The sequence below is a fragment of the Platalea leucorodia genome (assembly GCF_965183815.1).
Source record: "Platalea leucorodia genome assembly, chromosome: 1".
Taxonomy (NCBI): domain Eukaryota; kingdom Metazoa; phylum Chordata; class Aves; order Pelecaniformes; family Threskiornithidae; genus Platalea; species Platalea leucorodia.
Window position 1 is genome coordinate 111,427,621 of NC_138823.1, and position 18,129 is coordinate 111,445,749.

Below are 18,129 nucleotides of genomic sequence, written 5' to 3' on the forward strand. Positions count from 1 at the left end.
TCACTGCCAGGACGGGAAATTCACTCTGTAATGTGATATCCAGCTGTGGTATTTTTGCTTCCTACATCACCGTGAGTTTTAAGGCTCCTGCCTTCCACACATGGCCTGACAGGGAACTGCGAGACAGCAAATGCTTCACGGCTGGTCAGGTTTCACAGTACCAACAAGGGTAAAGCTGCATTTCCACTGTAAAACAAAGGTGCTTCAAAACCATGCAGAGAAAAAGTGCTCTGTGGAAAAGAGATGCCTGTTTTGCACGGTGGTGGAAAACAGCTTCTGGTTTCACATTCTTGGGGCATTTTAAATACAGTGAAGGCATACCAGTGAGTGGCTGGGCTTCGTGTGGGTCACTTGCTTGGGTGCCAAAGGAGTGAATGCGCTGCCGGTACCTGCTGCTCATGCACAGCAAATGCAGCTCTGTAACAAACTTGGGAGCTAGGAGGTAGTTTCGTGCAGGATGGCTAAACAGGTTTACCTTGCAGAAAGCTGTTGGAGGGCAAGAAACACACAAAAGCCAAATAAGGAACGGAAGAGAAAAGAGGGGGAAAAGCACAACAGGAAAAATCTTTATTCCCCAGGTTTTATGAGCCCTCATGGATTTTGCGGCGTTGTGTTGGGAATGCATAACTTTGATCTTTGTCCTGCTCATACGCGAGCGTTTCCGAGCTGATGGCAGGGTAGAATTGGCTCCTATGTAAGATTGTGTTCTGCTGGCCTTTTAGGTGATGACAACTATCTCCATTGATCACGGTATGTGTATGTTAAAGGAAAAAAAATACATTTCTTGTTTTATTATTCTTTGTAAGCCAAGAGCATCAAAGGAACAGGCTGCCCTCACTGCTCTCACAGCTGCTGCCTGTGTCTGTGCTGTATATATGCTAAATTAATTGGAAAAACAGGGACAAAAAGGCGTTTAGTTCAGGTCAACCAGTTAGACTACAGCAAATGCATGACAGGCTTAATCATTGTCTTTTGCCAAAGAGCAAGTTGGCAAGGGCAGGCACTCCAACCCCTTCTGATGAAATTTGGACTTTTTCCAGTGCCTTTGGAGGCGGGATGCTGTGAGAGAAGGGTCTCAACACAGAGCTTGGATGCTGTCATATCGACAGGGTGGGATGATGGGGAGGGTTACGGCAGGTTATTTATCTTTTGTCAGCTGTGAACTCAGCTTTCAGCCTTGGTTCATCACAGTTTCATACAGGTAGCCTGAGAAGGCACCACAGCTCTCCCTTCACAAGAATGAGATAGTTAAGTAACGCGGTCCTGTTAAAGGCATCGGTCTCTGGTGCCATGCTAAAAACAAACATGTTCAGCAATCTTTCTTCCTTTGCCACTGAGTTTGCTGCATCTTTCACAGGAAGGGACATCAACAAAAAAATGCTCCAAAGGACCCAACTGTCTTAATGGCTTACAAAGTTTGGGTCTTCCGACATGATTTCTGTATAAACATGCAATCTTGCACTTTCAGGAAGAGTAAGCTGGCAAATGAAGGGAGTGGGCGCAGTGTAGCTCTCAAAACTCTTTTTCCAATAGCCACATGGTTTTGAAGATGTAAATGATTCAGCATCTCAGTATGTCTTCCATATTGCAGCAAGAATTAATATGTGGTATGCAGGGTGCATATTTCACACTAATTAAAGTGATTTTCTGCTGAACTCCTTGGGGAAAGCGTATTGAGGGTTGTAAAGATTAAACCAAATATAAACTCACGTTAAAATTGGTCAGACAAATGTTGCTAATAACGGATACAGAGAAGAATTCATTTCCTATCCTTTTCCTTTCCAGGCAGTTGACTTTAGTGGCAGTTATTACATGTGCAACCCAGTTGTTATTCTTCAAGAAATGAATGTGTTACCTTTACAGTATTTTTCTTTTTCATATAGATAACCTGGCTGTTTTTTGTTTTTCTTTCTTTTTTTTTTCCCAGGCCTTCTGCCTTATCTAGTAGCCCGACATACTCAGAGCTTCCGTTCCTTAGAATTTCCCCACACCGAAATCCTGCTGCAACATCAGAGTCTCCCTTCAGCACCCCTCACCCGTACATTAACCCCTACATGGACTACATCAGGTCCCTGCACAGCAGCCCATCCCTCTCCATGATCTCGGCAGCCCGCGGACTCAGCCCAACAGACGGTGGGTTAAGACAGGCTTCCTGTTTTCTGTCATGGTAGCAACTTAAGTTATATTAATCTTGTCAACATTTTTTCCCCCTTGTTCAAAGCAGCTTCAGCAGGTTTGTCAGACATATTCATTATGTCATAAATGTTTCAATACTTCATCAGCCGATCACAGCTCATTTGTACATCTCACAAATGTTGAAACTTCAGGGAGAAGGAAAAAAAAAGCCCTGCCTCATTCAAAATTTAAGGTGGAAGGGTGGCGTGTGTCTTGTGACATCTTTTGTTTGTGGGGCTGACATGGGGTGTGAGTCTGATCTCCCAAGAAATCCGCTGTGTCTTCACTGAATTGAGCCAGATTCTTTGTGAGTGTAAATCAGTGTATTACTGTGGAGTTCTTCAGGTGTGAAAGGCTTGTTAATTAAAATGGTATTTTTCAATCATGTAAAGCATGCACTGACTTGTTATATTTAGTCAATAGTTCTGTTAAAGTTATGTAGAATTATTTCGGTTTACCCTAGCCAACAATATGGCCTAATGAAATTTTGCTGATGTAGACGAGGTGGCTGGTGATCAGGACTAGCCCCTTTAGTTTAAATGGTGGGTGGTATACTTGAAATATTGATGCTTTAGGTCTTGGTGTGACCATGGCTATTACTTTCCAGGTTATTTGGGTTGAAGTGAACTCCTGTGATCACTCTTGTCATTACTTTGGCACATTTCCTGTTCATTTCAATGGGAATTTTGCCATTAAGTGAGCTAATAGAGTTGCAAAAAGGCTCAGTCTTGTTAGCAGTAGGTTTTTCAGTAATAGAGTAAGTGGTTTAATGCTTTAAAATTGTAGTATTTGCTGAAGAGAGCGAGAATATAACATTCTGACAAACAAATATATAGTGAAGATAATTAAACTATTATTTTAACTATGGGCAAGATCTCCCCAGTGTATGCAGAAACTTACCAAACAGAGTTAAACTGCCTTTAGCTGAATTTGAAAAATGAGCGGTGCACCCTATCCAAACGGATAACTAATTAATCCTAGCTTATAAGAACATATACCTTTACAGTTAATCCATTAGTTATGGGCACATATTCTTATGAGAATAAATTTTAATGACCTATTGTCAGTCAAGGTATATGGCATGCATGTAGGGCTTTCCTAGCAGCACTTTGGATGTTTTATGAATCCTTGCTAATTCTACCCTTTTTATTTTAGCCAAAACATTAAAAATATATTTTGAAGGAACAATTCAAATCCTCTGAAATACATGTTTTGACTCAGGGAGCTTTGGAGCTTTGGATATAGGATAAACATGATAGAGCTATAATGTAATGGCATTAATTGAGATAACTCTTGCAACGTATATTTGGGCTTTTCACAAAAGCTAATATGCAGAACACTTTACTATCTTTCCTTCAGTAATCTTCAGATCACATTCCCGCAGAATTTCATTTATGCTTAAGGCGTGCTCCAGTTGCACATACACTGAGTGTATACGCAACCTTAGCCTTTCCTAAGTACAAGCTAAACTGACTAGCTTAAGCTTATTTCTTTGGGTTTTAAACAAATACATCTTAGTTTATGTTTCTTCTAGGCTCACAGCTCATATTTGATCAGTTACTGCAGCCCAGGTGTTGTGCAGCACCTCGTGAAAATACAGTAACTTGATTGAGGCATTGGAGATATTTCAGTAAAACAATATCCTTATTGAAAAGCTGTTACATTTGTTCTTTGGAATCCATAGTGTATTGTGTGAGCAGTCAGACATACAATGAAATACCTTTTTTCAAGTGTAGGTTCCTGGGATCAGATAGTCCAAGTCATGGCTTGGGCACTACTATGCAAATAAAAAACCCCTGTGATTTAAAGGGGTACATCCACATAATGTACTAATAACATAATGGACACCATGGCTTAAGTCATATTGCATTTGAACTATGAAAACTTGTAAGTTGTTATTGTTCTTCTGAAAGTCATAGCGAGATTTCTCTTGCCACCCTAATTGCTTTAGGCCCATTAGATAATTAGGTCAGTGTGCTATTAGGCTCAGTCTGTCAACTCACAGATCTGGGGGTGGCCAGGAGCCAAAACAATCTGGAACATAACGAAGAACGGTTTCATGTTCACTGCAAGTCTTGCCAGCTGCAATTAATGACTGCCACAGCAGCAGTAACGGTAGAGTGTCTTCTGTCCTGTCACTTCACCTTACCCAGCAGAATTGGTGGGCCGGGGGTGGCCGAGGACTCCTCTGAGTGACCCAGAGGGTTTGGGGCAGGAGTAAGGACTGAGTTGTTGGTGTATGTAGAGCAGAATGCTCAAATGAAGCTCAGCAGTGCCCATAATGCAGAAGCAAATACCTCCCCTTGTAAAGAAAGCAAGGGCAAAGCTGAAACTACCCAGGAATAAATAGGAGAAAATTCAGGGCCGCAGACCTTCCCATTTACCCTTCATTTACTCTTCAGTTACCCTTCATGCAGTACATCATTTAGTAGGCTAATTCTTTATGTTTGAAGAAGGTAGTAAGGAATGATCTTTAAAGAGCACCGGAGCATTTCTTAGCATATGGAACATTTAGTAATGCAATTATGTGCTCACTATGTTTTCTGCAGCAGTTCATTGTAAAGTTTGCAGCCAATGTTATTGTTAGTTAACCCAGACACTTATGTCAGAAAGCTCAGGAAGTATTTTAAGTGTGTCTGGAAAGATACGGTGGTTGCCTACTACTGTAAAACTTTTAAAGTCAGTGATTCAGTGTGAGTTACTCCACTTTTAAAATTTGGTCTGATTATTTTTCTTGCCATTTCACAGAAAGTGGTGGTGGCTGAAGTAGATTATATTTAATTGAGAAATCAATTTGTAATTTGGAAAAAATGCCGACAACCTTTAATTTATCTCAGCTCATTTTTATGCCATTCCTGTTCCTGTTTGATGTACTTTTGTTTTTCTGAACCTCTTCTGACATTGGTTATATTTAACATTACAACATCAAAAGCACATTCTTCCATTTTCTTTGGTAAAAATAAAGACAGATTATACACTTTAGAAATGCCATTGCTGAATAAACTTTTCTTAAAACTCCAATGCCACGTTTGCCTCGTTTTAGTGTAAATGTTGATACTTTGCTTCTAAGATTTGCATTTAGGATCCAATTCTCTAATGTAAACATAAATTATCCTTTTTAGTAATACTGTATTAAGTATATTTATAAGTATATATATATTTAGTAATATAATATTCAGGTTAAGATTGGTAATTCAAAGAATTTCAGCTTAAAATTTTGTTTCCATTCAAGATTCAGTTGCTGGGATCAAAGAAAAATCTCATTAAATAATATGAAAGAATATAAAAATAATCTGTTGGGGTGTAGCCCATTAACGTAAGGAACTTGAAGTGTTGTAGGCAAGCTTACCTACCATCTTCTGGTGAGCAGAGTGTAAGGAAATTTTAACTGTTTTGCGAGTGGGACAAGTAGAGAGCAGAGAGGAAGGCTGCTCACCTCAGGTCACGTAGCAAGTCAGAGTCAGGATCAAGGAGATGGAGCCCAGCTTATTTTATCAGTACTTCTCACACAAGCCCATGAAATTACCCTCTACTTACTGTAGCATCTGAAACCTGCTGAGGTGATATTAAAATTATGTGGATTTTTGTGTTTGTCCAGAGTTGCCCATTATTTGATGGCATGCTTGAAAACTGCAGGGGAAGAGAAAGCTCGCACATTATTTTTACAGGAGAGAAAGGCTAATATAAGTCATTATCAGAGGACTGCATCAGTCAAAAGCTTACTGACAGGATGTAGAGCCTATCTGGTCCGTGGTTTTGACTCTGCAAACATACTCCTATGTCAAGTACACCTATATATGAACTTGGAAGGATGGGATGGCTGTATTGATTGACTTCAGTCTGTCCTCCAAAAAAACTGCCCCTGTGTTGGTAATGGACAAACAGTATTTGTCCTGAAAACATACTTTGTCCTTTTTTACTCCTAAACTTATACACAAACTGCCACTGCGAGTGAAAAATCTGGTGCTCTAAGCAGAGACTCCAGAAACTTGAATGCTTATGGAAGTTCAGCCACGTTGTTACCTTAGAGACGGGAGTCCTTTGGGCCAGGGATGAGGTAAATGGGAATAAAGCTCCAGGAAGGTTTTCCTGCTTTTTTATGTCACTAAATAAATCATACTGGTTTCCATTTCTGTCAGCCTGTCACTTTTTGAGTCACTTAATAATAAATATAAAAAAATGAGATCACCGAGCTCATTAATATTTTATGCCTTGCAGTTTTTTGAATGGTGTCTTTGCAGTATCATTGGTTCAAATATATTGACTGGTGGTGGCATACTGCAGATGTTACATTACATTAAAAAATAAACAAGCTGTTTTAATAGCTGGAGAAACCAGCAATGTGATAAAACTTTCCTTCTCATTTATCTTACGTCATTAACGGTGCTTTTTATGTTGTGTTTTTAGCTCCCCATGCTGGCGTCAGTCCAGCTGAATATTATCATCAGATGGCTCTGTTGGCAGGCCAGCGCAGCCCGTATGCAGACATCATTCCTTCAGCTGCCACTGCTGGAGCTGGTGCTCTTCATATGGAATATCTTCACGCCATGGATAGTAAGTGATGTTTTCTAGAAATATAGACAGTCCTGCAAAGGGAACCACATGGGTTGTTCCTGGTCTGACCCAAAAGCTCTCCACGCAGATAGAGAAGTGGGAGCCAGCGTAAGCCTCGTCATGAGGCTGGAGAGCCAAAGCATTGATTGCCAAATGTCCAAGGGTTACGTCAAGTCTAAAGTAAACTTTGAAAGGAAGTAGGGAGAGGAACAGGACTGCTCCTGAAAACAGGTTACAAATTTTATTTCCAGCAGGGCTTGAGTGCTTTTGAAAATGTCCTTTTCTATTCACAGTCAGTAACTCACTTTCATCATTAGGGTGAATATATCCCTGATGAGCTCCCTGTTAATAAAAGTTTTACATCTGTTTTTCCATTAGGAGAGCACGCTCCCCTCTTTTTTAGAGAGCCATGCTTACAAGTTGTGTATCATAGACCGATAGACTTTGGGACCACTTCTAAGGTTAAGCAGTTTGCTGAATTCTCAAGGATCCTGACTTAGTTTTCCCTAATATTAAGAGCCTTCTTTACCCACTTCAACATCTTTCAGACCTCTAATCTGTCTCCTTTTCTCTGGTGAAGGAGGAAAAGAGAGCACCCCATTCCAAACTGCTCACTATTGCTGCTTTTGATCAGCCAGAAGGGATTATGCAGAGCACTCCCTTCTAGTCATAAGATGCTTACATGCTTTTTGGGATATACTCAGTTCCTTCCAAGAAGGGAAATAAATAAAAGGTTGTGACAAGAAAAGTTGGTGACTGTTGACTCTTGCTTGGTAGTACAAAGCAATATAATAGCATTAGACCACCTTGTTGTCCCACAGCTTTTTAAAATCTTTGTTAGCATGCAGTTTCTTCTTGCCTGCTGTTGGCTGCATGCCATAGCTGCTCATCTCAAGGAGTGTGGGAGTTGGGAGGTTCACCTCTGGAACGCATGGGAATATAGATAGCTACCCCTGCAGAACACGTGCCTGGGAGTGTGAAGTAGTTGACTGACCAACAATTTTTACAAGAATCAGGCAGGACAGATAGTTGTGGAACTTGCCAGGGAAACTATTTTCTTCCTGTTACCTTGATAGTGAAGGATTTTTTAACTGAGTTTCTGTTATCAGTCTTACTGCAGTGGTAACGTGCATAGTGATTTTACAGTAATGTGACATACCTTGAACCCACTTCAGCAACATAATAAACCCACACAAGTAGTCTGGATTTAAACCAGAAATTAATGTGCAGGCTTCAGTGGTTGAAAGCCTAAGAATTTTATACTTCCTGATTTGGATTTTGAGAGGGATAGGGAGAGACGAGGTACGCTGCTAATGCATTTGATGCATATTAATAATATCTTGCAGAATGGAAACTCTTTTATGGATGGTTCAAGTAATGTAAATCTGCTGCTGTGTTCCAGTTGCAAGGACAAACCCCCAGCTTGTATGAATGACATGACTTCATTGAAGTAAAGACATCATAGAATCATAGAATAGTTTGGGTTGGAAGGGATCTTTAAAGGTCATCTAGTCCAACCGCCCCTGCAGTGAGCAGGAATATTTCATACTTTCAATGTTTTGGTTCCTTTTGGGAGAGAGTTTCTCAATGCATGTAGGTAGCAGTACCAAACCACATATTTGGATGCAGACTTGATTGAATGGGCCTATCCAGTCTATAGGAAGATAGATACCCAGATGTATGCCAGAGAACTTAAGAAAAACAGAAGACATTGCAGTACTCATACAAATAACGGCATTTGCACAAAGGACCTCAATGTGTTAGTAGACATTGTGTATGCTGTAATCTTCATAGAATTACAGCTTTTGCATCCCAAGAATGTTACCACTTCTTACTTAAGGGAAAATGTTTTGACCTTTGCCCATAACTTCAGCCCATTCATAAAAGGAACCTAAACACGATCTCTAATAAGGATATTTGCTGTCACCAGCTTTAGCTATGATATATTTGAAATGCACTTTTTAATTTGTTTTGTGTTTGTTTTTAAAAATTAAGATCACACATTTGAGATTCATTATAGCAGCAACTTTTCAATTAGGGATTATTTCAGAGTTAAAGACAAAAAATGTGTAGCAGTATTATGCAAATGGGTTATTTTTAAACAGTAAATAGAGAATTAAACTAAGAGTGAATCCTAGTAAGGTCATTCAGCTCACCTTCTGTGTTTGATGAGAATGTGTTTAGTCAGGCAATAGCTGCTTTTATCTAAATAGAGTATGAAGTTACCCTTTTACTTTGTAAAAACTAATTAAAACTATCTTAACTTGCATGGGTATACAGTAAATTAATTGTCATTAAGTAGGATTCTGAATGTCCTATCATTCATCATGCTAAAGAAAACCCCTTTCTTCTTTGTCAGAATTTTAGATTAGAAACGAGAACAAAACAATTAGGAGGAAGCTGGTATTAGGATGTTTTTAAAAAAACAATAACAATGCCCATGTTTGTATTTAATAACAAAGTACAGTGATCAATGCAAAGCAATGCCATTTGTTTGGATCTTTCTTCTTAAGGGTTTGTGTGGTGATCTTAAAAGTACTCTTTCGCCTTTGCCCAGTCTTGTCAAAGGAAACAGAAGAGAGACTGGTAGTTTCCCTCATTATCTGCTATCAAATTCTGAGCAAGTTGACTCAACTCACTCAAAGGCTGCTGCTCATTTATTCCACACAACAACCAAATAGATACAAGCAAGACATTGTTCTTCTCTGAAGCAAGTCTGTCTCCTAATTGTGTGTTTATACAGCATCTAGCACAGTAATTTGGCATCTCTACCCTCTCCAGTAGTACAAATAATAATTCCAACACCAGCATGCAGTAGGCACAAAAGCATGTTACATACAGTTTGTGCAGTTTTGGGTCTTTTGTTTTGCCCTGTGGTGCTGGAAAACTGATTTCAAAATAGGGATGATATGAGTGGTAGACATGTTAATCAGAAAGTTAAATCTTGCCTAAAGAGCAGTAGACTTCTTGAAGCTCTGAACTTCACTGTCCATGAACTGTCTAATATATTGTGGAAGAATAAGGCCAAGATTGTGTATGCTTGATTGTCATTTTTCCTCATCCTGTCTTGAGTGGCATGAAAAGTGGACCAGAATTTTCTTTGCTGCTATAAAGCTTTTCTACAGTTTTGGTGGCTAGAATCCCTGACCAAGTCTTTCTGTCTTCTTGCTTGATCTCAAAGAGTTGGATGTGCTACCTTTAAGTATAACATCAAAGTAACTAGGAGGGGAGTAGATGGTGAAGGCATTGACAGTACCACAGTAGCAACAACTAAAATTCCTGGTTGTGGCTGTAAAGATACTGTATGCCAAAACTGTCTTTTAAGTGCTTAAATAATTCCAAAAATCACACCATTTTGGGTTTGATACCTGCATTTTTCACCTGGGGAATATGTTTTACTCTGCTTTTAAATGGTGTTCAGTGGAAGGCAAGCATGTTCCCTGAGGTTTCTAGGTTTACCCTGAGAGTATTAATATCCTCACTCTGATTAATGTTTGCCTATGCTCACTCAGAATGGGAGGTTTTTCTTTTTCAAAGGTATTCATCGTTGACCCTACCCCTTTTGGCATTAGAGACACTGATAGCAACCCAATTGACGTAAAGAATTTGGCCAGCCTGAAGAGTTAAGCCAGTGTGAGAAGCTTTGGACTGGGTTTGATTTCTGATTTTCAGGCACAGTTGGAGAATGAGGGTGGAGTAGCAAAGCCATTCCTTTTCCTCTCATAGTGATGACAGATTTATCATTTTGAAAACTAAGGCAAAATTTATGACAAACTTTCATGAATTGAAAACTAAAGTTTACACATCTGTGAGTAGAAACCAGAAGGAAAAGAAAGAAAGAAAAAAAGCTTTAATGTAAAAAAAAAAAATAATCAAACTTCCCATGTTCACAGCCTTCAACAAAAACTACTGCCTGAGACAGGTTCAAAGAAGTTTGATTTAAAGGGATGGAATAAAAAAGGTTTGATGAAGTTTGATTTAAAGGGATGGAATAAATGATACATGTCTGAAGATTGCCTTATAAATGATTAAGCAATGCTAAAAACTTCAACTCAGAAATCAAATTCATGGGCAAATTTGCTGGATGGCATATTCAATTTTTGAAATTTATGATGGAGATAGATATCTGTTATTTTAGAATTGATCTCCACCCCAGGAATAAGATCTTTTCTTCTGACACCTGCTGGATTTTTTGTCGGCACACTCAAGTCTTTACTATCAACTACTGACTTTTTATTACTGTAACATCTGCTCCAAAAAGGTGACATTCCTAAACAAATCTTCACTGTCAGGTTCCATTTGCATGCTTTGCCAAAGCTGATGGGTTTTTTCAGCACTTGCATAGAGGTAAATGGATTTTTAGTGAATCAGTGCTCCTGCATTTTTTGGTTTTAAAGCATTATCGAGTGGGGAATGTAATGCTTCAGTGGGAGAATACTGTGAGCAGATGAACATCTCAAATTGCTAAATAAATATTGGAGTGTTTGTGTTTAAAATAAATGCCTGGGCAGGGCTGAAAAGTTTGGTTTAGTATTCAAAGGCATTGCCAAATTATGACCTATTCCTTTTTATAGTAACATACTAACTAAGACTGATGTTATGCTAAATGAATGGTTTAGCAAACGTCCTGCAGTGCAACGAGTGGTCAACTCATGCTTAAGACTTTTTAGGCATGTGAAACCTAATTAAACCACGAAGATCTGAAAAAATAGTAATTCCATTTAATTGTATTTTCATTTTTGAAAGTCATGGCCTCCCTTGAAGCCATTCCCCCTCTCCTGTGGTCAGACTCCGTAGAGCTCTTGCCCAGCCTCAGCCGTTGGCTCCTGCTGTGAAGCAGAAATATTCCCTTTTTGCAGGAGACTGTTGGCCCCTAGGAGGTTGTTCCCATCCCAGGTAGATGGAGGGGACTGCCAGATTCCCGGGTCCCGCTGGGTGGGGCCTGAAACAGATGCTGCCTGGAGGAGAAGAGGAAGCCCGAGACTGCTGCGTGGTGTGGCTGAAGCCCAGGCTCTGCCCCTCGCAGCTGGAAGGAGCGTCTTTCTCCATCACTGGCCACAGATCTGGCGCATCCCCTACAGAGCGGAGACAGGGATGCCCTGGCAGCAGCTGGCAGGCAAGGGGGAGGTTTAATGAGTGGTGGGCAGAGAGGAGCCTCTTATAAGAGCCGTAGCGTGACTTAGGCTGGGGGTAAAGGAGACGGGCTCAGTCCAGAAACGGCAGGGAGGAGCAGGAGGGAAGTTGTAGTTTTTGAGAATCCTCAGGGCACTGCAGGGAGTATAAATTTCCCTCCTGTGTGGTCTGTCGAGGGTGACTGTTCTTCTCTCCGAGATCGTAAGAGCCTCGAACAGTTGTCGGTAATGCTTGCTCAGTCCTCCCTGAGATGTGGGCTGTAGTACCAACGAGTCCACTTGGGCGGTTGTGGCACGGAAAATAAGTGGTGTCTGATCAGCAGCAAAACACAACTGTCGTCTTCTGCTTTTATTGCCCAGTCTAGCTTCAAAGGAGAGATGCTCAGGTGCTAGTATTCTTAACAACTGCTCCACTTTTTTGATCAAACTATGCACCCCTTCTCTAGTTAGCATCAGTAGCCATCAGTCCATGTTTAGCAGGCATATAATGAATTTCTCAAATAAGTGGCAATCCCTTTGTAGTTGTACAGATTCAAAACTGGACTTCAGATCCGTAAGAAGTAATTTTTCAAAAGTGTTTCTCCTGGAAATCACATTTGAAACTGTTCGTACATGGCCATCAGTAGCACATGGTGACTCTCAGTTGTAAATACAGAAATTTAACTAGGTCTTGCTTATCAAGAGAGGGAGCTGTGCTTGTCCCCTCTGAGCATCTCTGCTGCCTTCTTGCTGCCACGATGAGGGCTGTGCCCATCAGTCTGAGGAAAACAGAGGGTTCATAATTATGTTCACATGACTGCAAACTGTTGCTGTCATATATAGCACATCATTAGGATGGCTGGTAGTAACACATGATAATGTGGTAGCAGTGCTTGAGTAACTTCTCATTTTGCTGGTCAGCCAATGTCTCGCGGGTCTTCCTTGTCCCCTTCACGTGCTGTTTAACCAGGAACACCTGTACTTAGCTATCTCCTTGTAAAACTGTGATAACAGAGTTTATTCACTGGTAAAGCACTTGAATATCCTTAGCTGAGGCAAATTACATTACTGCTACTGACTTCAGAGGAGTTGTTCTCATGCATGCTGGCTGAACAGTCAGCAGAGGAGAGTTGTGGATGAAAGATGGAAGTGCCAAGTATTATTATTTTTGTTTTACCATGACATGTATTTTGTATTTCCTTATTAAATACATTGCAGCTTCTTACAGCTGCCTTGCATTGTTGGTTTTTGTTTTAGCACAAATAAAAGATCTCTGCCTTTGAAAGACACGAAGCACAGCACTAATAAAATATCAAGGAGACACAGTACCATAGCAAGCTTATAAAAAGGAGATAAAACAGCTTACATAAAATAACATGTAGTAGCTTTAGGAATAAATAAATAAATGGCTATACTTAAGTTTTAGATGGTGAATCAAGAGCAGGAATATTCATTGAAAGACTTAAGTGGTATGGGCTGAGGCCTGTTGCAGGGACAGAGCATGAAGGAAAAAAACCTCTCTATTAGCCAGATGCCAAAGAGAATTGACACCCATGTTGGCTGGTTGAGGCAAAACTAAGCACAGGTTAGGAGAAGGACTATAGACAGAGATCTGATCACACAGTCACAACAGCAATAACGTCACAGCTTTTAATACCAGATGAAAATCTTGGATAGCATGCACAGAAGGAAGGATAACCCCCTCGGGTGTGTGAAGAGAACGTAATGGCAGATACTAATCCAGCTCTGTCCTTGAGGTGAGTCTAATTGGAGTCGGTTGGGCTCTTCCCCTGGTTAACGTTAGGCACATAAGCTTCTATACCCTATGGAGAAAACGTCCTGGGCACCAAGAGATGAGCAAGAATGAGAAAAAGCAGATCTGTAATGGAGGTTTGTGGCCAACTGTGAATTATTAGAAAGTTACAGAGAATGTCAGGGACTCTGGGAGAAGTAGCTGTAAGGTACGCTTCAAACCCAAGAACCTACATGACCCTGGCTGTCAGGATCATTAGGACTCAGTCCTTTACTACAGATTAAGGGATTAAAAAGGTAGGAGCGGCAGTACTGTTAAAGGAAATAGTTCAGTATGTAGCGGAGAAGCTAATTCTGTCCTTCTCGGTCTCAATTGAGATTGAAAATAATTAAATAAAGGGAAGAAATTTGAGGTGATATATTTTCTGTCAGGACTGCAGAGTCTTGGGATAACATGGTAAAATAGACCAGAAGAGGTAGAGATTTTCAGAGTAGCACAGAGAATTTAGAAATGTAGTATGTATTTATTCAAATGGTATCTGTATGGTTGCCATCTCTTTCCTGCTTTGAAAAGCTTCATCTCTAGTTTTAAAGAAGTTTGGCAACCGTAGGCCCCTCTACACCTCAACACAAGAATATCATGGAATCCTGGACAAATTCAAATAAAGCCTACTGTTTCTTGATCTAATGCTGTGAATGTCAGTTTGACTTCTGCTGATAGAGCTGGCTTTTATAGCGTTTTTCCAGTCCTGATTTTTAATTTTGCATCAAGGATCAACCAGGCAGAATTATGGTCAACAAAGGAAACGCTACCTCTTCATTTCTACACTATATTTTACAAGTGTAGCTTTGGCTGTATGTATTAGTGATGGGGGTTTGGGTTTGCTGGTAGCCCAGATCTGAACCACTGTCTCATTGCTCATGGTTGAATTAATGATGTGAATGTCTAAGAAGCCATCAGATTCATAAATCACTAGAAATAAGAGGGATAACTCATAAAAGTCTTTTCCTTTTGTTTAGCAATTTATCATTTTGCTTGCACATTAATAAACAGAGCTCCCCTGAGGTAAGCCACAGGAAGATAGATTTTTCTTCCTAATTTTTCTCAATCATAGCCAGTAGATCACAAGTGGAGAGAGTGGGCTTGTCACAGCGTGTTGGTGTCTTGCAACTTCCTCTACCCATCACTGATAAAAAATAAATGCGATTAAGTACCCTGGTGGATAATTATTTGTGTTTACATAACAGGCGCCAGGTTTCCGAGTCCGAGATTGTCAGCTAGACCAAGCCGAAAGCGTACGTTGTCCATATCCCCCCTATCTGATCACAGCTTTGACCTTCAGACCATGATACGGACATCTCCAAATTCCTTGGTCACAATTCTCAATAATTCCCGTAGCAGTTCCTCAGCCAGTGGTTCTTATGGTCACTTATCTGCAAGTGCAATAAGGTAAGAAAAGCATTTTCTACCTATATTGTATATTCTCATTTTCTGTATCATACACACACATGCAAATGTGAATGTATACTCACATCTTTAAGTAACTGTTTTGTGAATATGTGTATTTTGCAGTTTCTGCAGTGTATGTTCACTGGAGCTTAATTTAAAGTACAAAATACTTTTCTTCTTTCTTAGAAAGGTAACCACAAGGGACTTTCTGGCTTATTATTGTCCAGAGCAGATAATACTGTATCTGACCAGCAGTAACAGTGTGTGTGTGTGTGCTCAGGAACCTGTTTTCAGAGAAGAAGCTCTAGAATAGATTTGTGACTTAAGTTACTTGGGTTCTTCTGGCCATAGATATAACAGACAGTGAAATGTTCGTACATCACAATCATCAGAGAGTAAAGCACAGATGCATGGTACTGTTCAATTAAAATGTTTGGCTAGAACTTCTTGGTATTCATCTCCAAGTTTTTTTCATATTTTAGTTCATATATTGAAAGATTAGACTTTCTGTGGTTAAATTATCTTTTTTTTTCCTATCAAGGAAGTACTGTTATCATCCAGTATCATCAGAAATGCTGTGATTTTTCACTTGGCTGCTTCACTTGCGTGTGCAAGAAAACAGTTGTTCTGGAGACAGAAGAGCAGAGTAGCAAGGGAAGAGGTGGGCAGAAGTTGTACAGGAAAGGGAAGCAAACAGGGCACAGGGAAAGGGAACAAAAGTAAGAATGTCAAAAAAAGGGAGTGGAAGAAAATGAGGAGAAGTAGCAGAAAAAATGGAGATGCAACTGCAGAACATTCTTGTATTTGTGACATTGCTATATGTAAACTGAGAAAAGCTCCTTTGGTATTCCAAAAAAAAATTCCCCCATCTCTCCAAAGTCTCAGAAAATATTGGGTTTGCATTTGTGGCACTCAAACGAAGAGTGCTGCTGGTCCCTGGCTTAAAAGCAGCCTCCACCTTCAATTTGCAATGAAGCAAAGGAGCAAGTCCCCACAGCAATTTCTTGAGATCTAAAAGACCCGTTTTGGCAAGGCTCAGACATGCCTCTCCAGCAAAAATGACACACTTGCAACTTCAAAAACTGGCTATGGGGATTTGCACTTTTGGAGAAAATGGGGCATGCAACTGGTGTGTTAGAAACCCTGAGCCTGCCAAACTTTGAAAGTGACAGCACTGTAAATATTTGGTATTAACATAAGTGCTGCTGGTTTTTTTTAAACACTTCTTTTCAATAGTAGTGCTTCATAGCTCTGATACAGCTTGAATAGCTGTATAGTATTTCACAGGTATGATATCATAGCTCTGCAATACAACTCTGCAGTCTGTGTAACCACAGGCCCAATTACGAAGCTCCATAATGTGGAATATGATTTATGTTAATACCTGGCAGCAGTTTTGGACCACATCTGTTAAATACATGTACTATGTGGAGGTGTACTATCCCCACTGTCGTTAAGATGGGATGGCACTTCAATTACTAACCTCCTTTTCCATTGCTTGTAACTTTGGTAAAGCAAATGAAAGCTGGTGTAGTCTCCACAGTGGAGTAAGTCTTCTCTCCTTTTACTCTTCCTCCACGGCTGGAAATGGTTGGTATATGTTTTTGACACAGAGAATCACAAACCTAAGGGCCATCCCTGCAAAGCTGGAGTCAGATGAATAGTTTTGTTGAAGACAGTTGTGGAACTGGAGTGAATTATGGGCAGAGACTGAGGATGCTAAGGAGTAGAATAGTGAGTTTTGTGAACTGATGTCGCTGAAGAAGGCAAGGCTTGTGTGACTGAGACTGTGTTGACCGAAGCTTGAAGCACTTTCCAGGCATGCATAATCCAAAATTTCACACCATTTTGAATTAATCTTTTTTTTTTCTTTTTGATAAGAGATGCCTGTTCAACATGAAAAGTGGGAAACGTACCTCTCCATTCTTCTCAGTGGAAAGCAGGGAAAGGGAGGCAGCTAGCTCTTTTTCCAGCTTTGTAGCTCACCTCTGTTGATGCCCTTTAACTTCTCCTGTGTGCACCTGTCTATTAAAGAGTTGCACCAATATAAACAGTGATGTAAGGTATTAAACCCAAGCCACGTTTCATTGCTTTCATAAATTCCAAGACTAAATAGCAACAGGACTATGAGTAAAACTTCATTTATTGCAACTCACTGTCTTGTAAATAATGCATTCATCACGTGAACTGCTGTACTGAATCAAACCGTAGGTTCATCCCATTTAATATCCTGTCTACAACAGTGATCAAAGTGTAGAAGAAACTTTTCCTAGTGTAAAATCCCAGCTTCCAGAAACTTGCAGGTAAATCTTATAGGAGTTGCTGCAAGAAAATGGTACAGTTCAGCAGGCCACTAGATGGAATTGTGAGACAGGAAGGATTTGTATTTTAGGCAACATTGGTAGCATTAACTATGCTTAACGTTACACAATCTTGCTACTTTTAGATCTTGCTTCCAGTCACTTTTAACTTAGCCCAAATAGTTTACACTTGGCAGCTTTTGTCATGGCAGCCACCTATCTAATGATGAGTATTTTCCAAAAAGCATCAGCAAAGTTATTAATTTCTTAGAATGAAGGTAGGGAAGAAGAGACTTTTCTGTACAAACTAAAAGACCTTCTGCTACCTCTTTGCTGAGAAGCTACAATTTGCCAGGGATGTTGCCTAGATGGTATAGATGTGACCTTTGCTGTTCTTGAGAAATTGTTGCATTCAGCCAAGTGATAAGCCCTTAAGAGGTTTCTATGAGCCTATGTTAAATAGACTAAGCATTCAGCGTGTTCCAGTCCAGGGCCCACAGAGAGGAAGGAGGACCTTTCTCTGCAGCTGCAGTTCTGGTTAATCTGGTACCTCCTTAGGAAGCCTGTGGAGGCCAAGCTGTCTGCCCAGCCATAACAGCCTTCCTTGAATGTGAAGAAGAAAGTTGTCTTCAGAGGAGACAGGAGTCAGACCAGGAACTGTCCAGGTTAAGGAAGCTGGGACAAAATGCTTTTATATAGCACAGCATAGGATTTCTCTAGAAGAGAGAAAAAGCTGCAAAATAAAGCATGCAGAAGCCAGTCATTAAGGTGAAGGAAGGTACTGCCC

At 40.2% G+C, this 18,129-nt stretch overlaps 1 protein-coding gene across 2 annotated transcripts in view; it reads left to right on the forward strand.

Moving 5' to 3' along the window:
- GLI3 (GLI family zinc finger 3) overlaps positions 1–18,129 on the forward strand; it is a gene marked incomplete at both ends in the record, with an annotated part of 195,883 nt that overhangs the window by 124,839 nt on the left and 52,915 nt on the right. For both annotated transcript variants that reach the window (XM_082330047.1, XM_082330048.1), the window contains 3 exons: positions 1,928–2,133; positions 6,583–6,729; positions 14,841–15,042. In XM_082330047.1, coding sequence (XP_082186173.1) covers positions 1,928–2,133; positions 6,583–6,729; positions 14,841–15,042 — 555 coding nt within the window. The remainder of the gene's footprint in view (positions 1–1,927; positions 2,134–6,582; positions 6,730–14,840; positions 15,043–18,129) is intronic.